This window comes from Sinocyclocheilus anshuiensis, unplaced genomic scaffold, assembly GCF_001515605.1.
Source record: "Sinocyclocheilus anshuiensis isolate Anshui unplaced genomic scaffold, SAMN03320099.WGS_v1.1 scaffold659, whole genome shotgun sequence".
In the NCBI taxonomy this organism is placed as follows: Eukaryota; Metazoa; Chordata; class Actinopteri; order Cypriniformes; family Cyprinidae; genus Sinocyclocheilus; species Sinocyclocheilus anshuiensis.
The window spans coordinates 998,397-1,008,983 of NW_015549698.1; the positions used below are offsets into that span (position 1 = coordinate 998,397).

The window sequence follows — 10,587 nt, forward strand, 5'->3', positions numbered from 1 at the left end:
TATGTAAAGCACTTTGAATTACCATTGTGTATGAAATGTGCTATATAAATAAACTTGCCTTGCCTTGCCTTGCCTTATCGGACCAATATCGGAATCGACCGATAATGGCTTTAAATGTAAATATCGGCATCTGCCGATATTAAAAATTAAGCAGATATGTCTTGCCAATAAGAGGAATACATTAACTTACATGTGCTCAGGGTGTGCTAGCGATTAGATCACGTCAGCAGTGTGGCTCATTCTTGAAGCAAAGTTTTGCCTGAATAATGATTAGATTGACTGTTTGGATCGCTGCATTTAATCTGTGAATGCACGTACAGAATGATGCGTTTGGTGTATGATAAACAGTAATAGCACATGCAGTGACAGCCTCCCCCGGGTCCTAATGCCCACTCAGTAAGGAGTTTTAATCTGTAGGGGGCACTGTTGGCCTACTTCTAATAAAATGAAAGCAAAATACACAAATAATATTTAGACTGTGTTTCTGATTAAATAAAGCGGTAATTGATGCCATAAAAACATGAGTATGTTTTGAATTAAAGGTCAGAAAGCTATAGCTTACATGAACAAAAAAAATCACAAACATGACACTTAAATTAAATAATGTTATATATACTGATTTATTAATTAATGTGTAATATGTTATATTTTTTAAACAAATTATGAGTTCTAAAAGATTTTCAGAATTTGTACAACTCTTTTGCTTTAGACCATTTACAAATGTTAAATCATAAAACACAAACATGACACTTAAATTAAATAATGTTATATATACTGATTTATTCATTAATGTGTAATATGTTATATTTTTAAACTAATTATGAGCTCTAAAAGATTTTATGAATTTTTACAACTCTTTTGCTTTAGACCATTTACAAATGTTAAATCATAAAAAAAAAAAATGTTAAGATTACCACTGCGTCTTTCTGAAAAAAAATGCACTGATTAATATATAGTTTATTTATAGTTATTTTCAAATCTTCAATGTACTGTAATTATAAAATAACTTTTATTATTGTTTATTTAATTCTAACAAATAAGTTCTTGTTAAAAACTAACCAAAATTAAAAATAATTATATATCGGCATCGGCTATCGGCCAAAATGAGTTGATATTTATCGGCATATCGGATATCGGCAAAAATGAGTTGATATTTATCGGCATATCGGCTATCGGCCAAAATGAGTTGATATTTATCGCATATCGGCTATCGACCAAAATGAGTTGATATTTAACGGCATATCGGCTATCGGACAAAATGAGTTGATATTTATCTGCATATTGGATATCGGCAAAAATCCAATATCGTGCATCCCTACCTTGAATGTTTGCAGAATCTGACTAATCAATTTGTAGTGGTTCTCGAATAAACAACTCACTGATTCAGTGTGGTTGACACAGGTCTTGATAATTTTGTTACCCACACACATATGAAAAAGACTTTTGTCATTAATATATATTAAATCAGTTGAGCTGTGCATTACATCCGAGAGATGTTTTAGTCTTTGTTTAAAACTTTAATGTATTGCTTATTGTAATTAAAAAATCTGTCTGCATTGGTTTTCTTAATTGTGCACACATAATGTCACAATATAAAAATATTAAATTGCATATTAATGTTTATTAATGTTGTCATTTTCCAAAATACTACTTTTGATACTTGATAATAAAGAGTATCCTCCTTTCTCAAATAGAGAGCATGCTCTTGTCTGTCTCATATGTGACCCTGGGCCACAAAACCAGTCATAAGGGTCAATTTTCAGAAACGGAATGAATAAGCTTTCCATTGATGTATGGTTTGTTATGATAGGACAATATTTGGCCGATACAACTATTTGAAAATCTGGAATCTGAGGGTGCAAAAAAAAAAAATCAAAATATTGGAAAAAAGGCCTTTAAAGTTGTCCAACTGAAGTTCTTAGCAATGCATATTACTAATCAAAAATTAAGTTTTGATATATTTACGGTAGGAAATTTACAAAATATCTTCATGGAACATGATCTTTACTTAATATCCTAATGATTTTTGACATAAAAGAAAAATCGATAATTTTAACCCAAACAATGTATTTTTGGCTATTGCTACAAATATACCCCAGCGACTTAAGACTGCTTTTGTGCTCCAGGGTCACATATATTAGTGAGAGTAACCAACATATCATATAGATATCAATATGAATAAGTCTCCCATATATTAATATGCCTCTTAATATAACATATGCACTTAATCTGTGTCTTGTAGGTGTGAAGTTGAGCAGTCTCCTGGGGAAGAAGGGCAGTTTGGATAGATTACAGAGTTACTGGGATGTAGGTTTCTTTCTCGGGGCTAGTATTCTCGCCTGTGACAACACACGAGTCATCCAGGCCTCTGAGAAACTCTTCAAAATTAAAGCTCCCATCTGGTATGTGCACACATTTTGATTTCACATGCATCAGTGTTTAAAATAATATGCATATATTATTATATAATGTGTTATGTATTATTTATAGTTGGAAAAAATTGCCATTAATTATTAGTGTTTGCTAAGACATTACTATCGCTATTACTATTGCTCATACTGATTTTGAACAAAAACGGTGTTTAGGAAATTTTAAAACTGATTTCCAGGCCTGGGAAAGTCATAGATAATACTGAAACCTTTTATTGAAATATTTAGTTATTTTTTTTAAGTAAGTAATGAAATAAATGATCTGTAGTAAATATTCTAATATTACCTGTAATTACCTACACCAGGGTACAGTGGGGCTAAAGTCACACACCGCAAGGAAAATGTGCTTTTCACTACTCCCACAGTGTATGAAAAAAATGTATGTTTTTATTAAACATTGATGGAGCAGCATATTGTGAGAAAATAAAACATAGAAGTGTTTTGTTTTGTATAAAGCTCTTATACGTGTATAAGTGGAGGGGGTAAAAGTTTCACTTCACCAGCAAGCGACAAAAGTATTGATACAAAATACACTATTTAAAGTATGAAATGTTTAGTAATATGGTTTCCATAATATCCAAGTTAATACTTCTTCAAAACATTCCTTTTTACAAAGTTTGTACTGTTTTCTGTTTGGATGAATAATATATATATATACTGTATATATATAATTATTATTTTTTTTTTTTTTCAAATAAAGATCCTGTCATTAAAATACGTTAATTATAAAACTACAGAAGAAAAAAAAATATGTAAAGATTCTGAAATCCTTGAAGGAGATCCCATTATAATTTAATATGTTTTTACAGTTGAAAAAAATAAATGTATATATATTTTTTCAGTTATATGATTAATTTCATATTTTTAAATATGGTTAAATATTATCTTTAATGTGCACACCCATCTTAATAAATGATATTAACCAACTATATTTAACCATGTCACGTCAACAAATGGAAAAATCTGCCAACAATTATTATGCCTTTATCCATACCAGCAGGGGTGCATTTTATACCATCCTTTTACATATTCTTAGTTATTGAAAACAGTTTTAAAACTGAAAATCATTAAGAAGATCTCTCAAAATATATTTGGTCATTTTATTGATTCTCATTCGCTACATTTAAAACAAACATTTAAATACTAGATCAAATTAGCACAGAATCAGGTGCATTGCTGTTCACAATTGCATCAAGGAGCAGCCAAATTTCCAAGTGCATAGTGAAGCATGGATGTTTAGAAAAGTTCTGCTGTAATTTTTTGTGCCATCTAGCGGTTAAGAGGAGAATAGAATCAAATGCGCCTTTTGCACCTCTTAGTCCTATTATAAATTCTAAGCCATATCTAGAGACAGTATACAAACTTTGGCTTGGGCTGGCATTATAGTAATGAATTTTGAAGAGGCAAGCGCTTCTGTCTGTTAAAAGTGAGTCATACTTGTAGTATTTTAGAGTAGGCTATTGTTCATTCATTAAGGTGTTTGTGTTTTATGCTGTATTTCAGGTATCTAGGCTCACTGGTTGAGACCATTCTCATCTATAAGCACTTTACAAAACCAACCACTGATCCACAGGCCCCTAAACAAGAGCTTGTGGACTTCTGGATGGACTTCATGGTGGAATCCACCAAAAAGGATGTGACATCTGTCCGTTTTCCTGTATGAGCCCTCCTCACACAATGACTCTTCTGCTAAGTTGCCACATTACTTTGCCACATCACAACTCTTACTGTTAGAAAGCCATTTAAGATGTTCACGTTTACATGCACTGTGTTGTTTACATGCACAAAAAACCCTGGAATAAACCCTTTTCTGGTGTGAATGTAAACATAGTCACTTAAACTCTGACAGTTTAGTAAGAGTATTGACTTGAGACACTGTATAATGTTATTGGGCATTAATGGCATGTAAAGCATTGACTATCGTCAGAATTAATATTGCTTGTTTTTGATGTGTGCAGGTATTGATACTGGAGCCCACTAAAGTGTACCAGCCATCTTACCTCTCAATCAACAACGATGTGGAAGAGAACACACTATCCATCTGGCACGTGACCCCTGATGACAAAGTAATAAATAACTTACTATTTATCCATTCGTTCTTAAATTCAGATGTTCTTTTTTGGATTTGTGGACTTATTAAACCTCTAAATCCTTACAAATCCGAACATTACAGTATTGAGTGCTGCATGTTTAAAAACATGACACTGTTCCATGTTCTACAGGTTTTATTTATTTTGAGCTTGTATAAGTTTCTTCAGTATGGGCATACTACAGTAGTCAACATTTGAAGTGGATCAAAACCTTTCTTCAAAGGTGTCCTAAAACCTAAAACCAAAATGTGTTCTTGTCTTAGTTGGCTACTGTATATTCATTTTATTTGAGCTGGTCTTAAAAAAAGCTCTTAAAATGTTCTTAACCTGGCAGATACTCTGTATCTAGCCCTTTTAGTGTATTAATTATTAATATATAATGTTTTTAAAAACATCAACAAAAAAATATGCTCAACTGGGGCTACTAAATTATGGGCCGGTACAGAATTAGCACTCAGCAACAGTGAAGTTTTGGCTGATTTTCTAGCTGTAAACCTAAAACGTTTAGGTCCCAGGTTTACATTTGAAATGTAACCTTATAAAACGGAGAGTTCCGGTGCTTGATTCTGATTGGCTGAGAAGCTGTTGTAAATTACTCTACAAACACACACCTTTGTTTACTTCTGTGTGTTGCTCGCCAACCACTTTGTTGCAACCACAACTGTTTCTGAGGAACTACATTGTTTGGTGGAAAAATACTGTTTTTATTAATATCATTACACTTTATTTGCTCTGTTTTATTTAGTGAAACCTTACTACGTATATGGAATAACCGTTTTATAAAAGCAATAAACACCGTGAAGCCGTGGTTTACAGTGAATTTATAACAGCTTAAGGGGGTTTTAGGCACGACGCGAAGCGTTTAGACTTTTTAGTATCATTTCAAATTGAACAATAAACTTCAAACATAGTCCAAAACTTGTGTTATAGTTATAGCTGTAAACTTAACCCATTGTCCCAAAGTTGCTTTGCAAAGTTAACTATAAATTTAACATTTCAAACTTACTTTGTACATTTAACACAATCCCAAAATGTTACTATTACATTTGTAAAGTTATACTAAGGCTGCGTCTGAAAGTTGGAAAACTGTTGAAAATTGAAAAAGTTGAAGAGGTAGGAAGGCAACAAGATTTGTCTGAATCCAGTGATTGCAATTCATTTAAATATGTTTTAAACAACTTTTTAACTTTTAATTACATTTCTAGTGAGAAATTAGTATTGTTGCTTTATTTCACCAACTGTGTATATATTAGTTGTGCTGCCTCAGAAGCCTGTCTGAAATAAGTTTTGAGAGGTAACTTCTTGCGCAAACGTTGCTTGCGAAGTCATTGTCTGACAGGGCAGTGAGGAAACAAGTCAGCCTGAATATCATGCACATCCAACAATGAGATGTAATGTAGAAAACATCGTAGTCAGTTTATGGTGAACATCATTCACTGTATCTTGCAGACTGCAAATGTTATGATGTTTTCAATGCTATCAGTCCTGCTGAACTTTGCTAATTTATGTCATTAGCATATCTGGATGAATACAGTTTCTCTCTCTCTCTGTTTTAGAGTAAAGGGATCCACGAGTGGAATTTCAGTGCAGCGTCAGTGCGAGGTGTGAGGTAAATGCTGTCTTCCCTAATAAACTTAATTTTTAAAGAAAATTCATGAACTGACTTCCCTCTACTAGAAGATGAAGCAAAAGATCATATTTATATGTATAGTATGTAAATATGAATGAATGATATCTTTATTTCAGACTCAAAAAGGTCCATATAAAATAAAAAAAGCATATATTTTTTTCAAATATATAATACAAATTTTCACTTAGGATAAAGCATTTTGTAACTTTCTTTTTTTCTTTTTTTGGCATTCAGCATCTCCAAATTTAATGAGCGCAGCTGTTTTCTGTATGTGGTGAACAACTCAGAAGACTTCCAAATCTATTTCTGCACAGAGATGCACTGCAAAAGGTGTGTGTGTTTTTGCAAATGCTTTTTTTCCCCCACATTTCATTTATTCTTCCTTACAGTGCCATAGACTCTCTTAAGGACAGAAATCGCAGGTTTGATTGTCTACTAGACTTATTGTAGAAACTAGCAATGCAAAATGCATCGGCCAATAATTCTAAAAGCATTAGACATTAGCGAATTATTAGTGAATTATTTCCTTTCAGGCATGAGTGGGCAAGAGAACGAGACAAACGTTACAAACTCATGCAATGAAAAAAAACAAATATCTTATTTATACTATGTGTAGGGCATACAATAATGAGGTCTGAAAGTAATCACAGTGTGCATCTTTGTGTATTTAAAGCATGAGCACCGTCCTTTAATTAATTAGACTTTATTTGTTGTAAATTGTGATCATGTCAGTGTATGTGTTTTGATGATGCTCTGTGTTGCGTAGGTTCTGTGATCTGGTAAACACGCTCACTGAGGAGGCCTGGAAAGGCTCAGAAGAGACTGAGTGTGAATCAGAGGCTTTAGAAGTAAATAATGATTGTTGCATACATTTGTTATATATAGTACTGAACAACAGGGAGGTAAGACCGTGAGTAATTTGTGTGTTCTTGTGTGCCTGCAGTATGATTATGAATACGATGAGCATGGAGAGAGGGCGGTTCTGGGTAAGGGCACATTTGGGGTAGTCTATGCCGGTCGTGACCTCAGTAACCAGGTGCGCTTAGCCATCAAAGAGATTCCTGAACGGGACAGTAGGTGAGCCACAGTTTCCTTTTTCCCATTACTCTGGAAGGAAATGTAATTTCACTTTGAAATCAAATTATTTTGGATAGGAATGTCTTTCATTGCATTGACTTATTTATTTATTTTTTGTTTTTGTTTTTTTACAACATTTTGACATGGCTGACAATTTTGCCCTTCATTGAATCCCAGTGTTTCCCCAGCCATTATTTTAGGGGGGCGACCCACCCCCGCAACGGCACCCCCCTCCCCCCTTGAAGGTCAAGTTAATTTTATTTAATTATATTTTCTCTATAGCGCCAGATCACAACAGAAGTCATTTAAAGTTACCTTTCCGATAGAACAGGTCTATACCTTGTTCTTTTATTAAGCAAACTAAATAGCCGTATGTTATTTATCTTATTTACACGACGGCATGTCATTTCGGTCTCTACGTTATGGTCGCGCTCTCTGTATCACGCACAGCGGAGTTCCGCCCTGATGCACACACACACACAAGTGAGCACATTCCCACTAGTATTTGTAAATATTAAGCCGCAAAACGACTATTTAAATATGAATTCTTCGTGTCTCTGTCGTAATAGGCTGCTACTACTACTACTACAATTATTAAAACCTTATTTTTAAGGAATACTCATACAATATTTCTTCAATGTTTTAATTGTAATATTAAATGACCTTTATTTTCACAAAAAATAAAATTTGTTTAATTTCATTACTTAAAAGATGGATTAAATTAATGTTTTATGCCTTAAAAATGTAAATACACAACACAGAATTTCTGAGCAAAAAATCATAAGGCTATTGTAAGAATAAATTAAACTTGTTTTTATGCTTTCAAATAATTAGACATGCTAAATCAGAATTTGGTAACAATAAAACATAAGGTTGGAAAAAATAAAACATTTCATAGGGCCCTAAACATGTAATGTTTGTTAAACTTTTAATAAATTGATGTTAAATTGAACCCCCAACCTCCACAAAAGCCTTAAACCTAGGGGAAACACTGAATACTATAACAAAAGGTACTTTTCTCATTGCATAGCCTGGTAAACTTTCATGAAGACTGGCCACAATGTCATCATTTTCATACCAGTGTTGTGCGGTTGGACGCTAGGTTGATTTAAAACATTAAAAAAAGTTAAATATTAAATTGTATTTTGATTACCAAACCTTAATATTTTAAGCATTCAGGGATGCCACTCATTGCATCAGCATTGTAAAAAAAGTAAGTATCCCATATCGAATCAATACAGTATGCGATTTGATCTATAAATGTAGTGTTACAATGAGAATGTCATTATAGTGAATGAAAGTCAGTTTCACAAGAAATAGCTGAGAAGCACAAAATCACTGGGCAGAGAATGACAGGGTTGAAGATCATGCAGGTGTGAATGGATATCAGGGTTTCCGCGGGGTCTTAAAAAGTCTTAAATTTAGTTGCATCAAATTTAAGGCCTTAAAAAGTCTTAAATTGTACAAGAAAGTCTTAATTATGATTTCAAGAGGTTTTAAATTTGGGGATGGAAAGACCAGAATTGCGATATGGCTGAATGTGACGATTAAACTTCAAAAGGCTATGCTTTCATTGAATAAACATGAGTGCTGCACGCTCAAAGTCTGGTGCTGCGCTGCTCTGGCCCTGTCCCAAATGGCACCCTAAACCCTCGCGGTCTTCCTCTGAGTCCGCACTTTCGTGACGTAATGCTGCTTTGACTGTCGGGTAGAAGGGCCTGGCAGAAGTGCGGATCGAGGGTGCATAACGGCCGCTAAGGGGGCGCTCGCGAGCACCCTTCTGAACGCTAAAATGACAAATGGGACACCCTACGGTCTCGTGGACTTAACGGACACACGCACGTGGCGGCCATTGTAAGTTCGCAAGACCGCAAGTGCACATGAAGTGTTCCATTTGGGACAGGGCCTCTGTGTTCTGCCGTTACCGGGAAAACAGTTATATTTCTATCAAACACTCCACCTGCTGGCAGAGAAAGAATGAGCATTTTCAATAAAACTTTTGTTCAGAGTTCAGACCAATGCGAAAAATCGACCCATGTTTTACCATGCAAACACACAGAGCTTTAAATGTGAACTGGTGGATCGATAAGAAGACAATGCATTATAAAAATCTAAACATAGGGGTGTGCAATATGTAGTCTATGGTCTGCGATAATATCATAATTGTTGTTTTAACGATGTGCGAGTTGATATTATGAGTATATCGCGAAAAGCAAACACAAAACACACCTACAGAGTGCACGCATACATTAGGTGATGAAGTCTAGCAGGTTAGACTAGTGCGCGCGCATTTAGAGTGCGGTCTTTCACTGCATGAATCGGTCTATAAAAATGCATTAAGAATTATCACATAATTTAAGATATGGGGCAGAAAATGTATATATTTAAATCATTTGATATAGTTAATATCACACGATGAGTGCCTTTTTTTCTCCAAAAGTAAGCATGATTACAAATGTGATATTGATTTTATACTACAGTTCAATAAACAATTAATATTTAATTTAGTTAATATTAAGAGACTTACGTTTTAGACACCTATTGTCTGTTTTTGCTCTATTTCTCCAACAAAAATCGTTCCAAACACAGCCACAGCGCTGTTTTGCGTCTCTGAGCAACATGAGGCAGTTTTGTTTCTGAATGAATCAACCGTTTAAATAATTTGGTTCAATCGCAATGACTCACTTAACAGTTGACTTGCTGCCACCTACTGGCGGTTTTAATTTCACATTTAAGGTACCTTTTCATTTTTTAAATAATTTCAAACATCAGTTTTCAATGTTTTATGTTTAACATTTTGTTGATACTGATTTCATTTGCTTGGTAACAGCCCAAATGCAAGAATTTGACTCAAAAGATGGTGCACACTTTTAGAAAAAATGGCTTAAAAGTAATAATGCCCATAAAACATGATGGAAATGATTAATTTCTATCACTGCTGTGAACTGACCAGCACACAGAATATGAAGAATATAAAAAAATTAAGGAGTCAGCTGTCCACGGTAGTCCTTAAGATGTCAGCACAATAACTCAGCAAAATATCGTCTAATTATCGTTATCGATAAAATCCCAGAAAATTATCGAGATCATTTTTTTGTCAGTATCGCACAGCCCTAATTTGTTAATTGATATAATAATTTATTGATAATAATTGTTTAAATTAATATAATAATTAATACTTTTGACTCATCCATAAAACTTGTATCTGAACTGTAAATTATGCTTTTTACAGTAATTTTACCTATCTTCATTATGGCATACATCCGATGTAAAAAGTCTGATTACTTGTTACTGTTGTCAAGCATCATTTCTTAGTGTTGATGCTTGAGTTGTGTGTGTGTGTGTGTGTGTGTGTGTGTGT

General features: G+C 33.9%; 1 protein-coding gene across 3 annotated transcripts in view; it reads left to right on the forward strand.

Annotated features, from left to right (window-relative positions):
- LOC107660504 (mitogen-activated protein kinase kinase kinase 5-like) overlaps nucleotides 1-10,587 on the forward strand; it is a 61,041-nt gene that overhangs the window by 35,221 nt on the left and 15,233 nt on the right. For all 3 annotated transcript variants that reach the window (XM_016449818.1, XM_016449819.1, XM_016449820.1), the window contains 7 exons: nucleotides 2,243-2,402; nucleotides 3,933-4,086; nucleotides 4,388-4,495; nucleotides 6,076-6,128; nucleotides 6,384-6,479; nucleotides 6,916-6,997; nucleotides 7,093-7,226. In XM_016449818.1, the coding sequence (XP_016305304.1) occupies nucleotides 2,243-2,402; nucleotides 3,933-4,086; nucleotides 4,388-4,495; nucleotides 6,076-6,128; nucleotides 6,384-6,479; nucleotides 6,916-6,997; nucleotides 7,093-7,226 (787 nt within the window). The remainder of the gene's footprint in view (nucleotides 1-2,242; nucleotides 2,403-3,932; nucleotides 4,087-4,387; nucleotides 4,496-6,075; nucleotides 6,129-6,383; nucleotides 6,480-6,915; nucleotides 6,998-7,092; nucleotides 7,227-10,587) is intronic.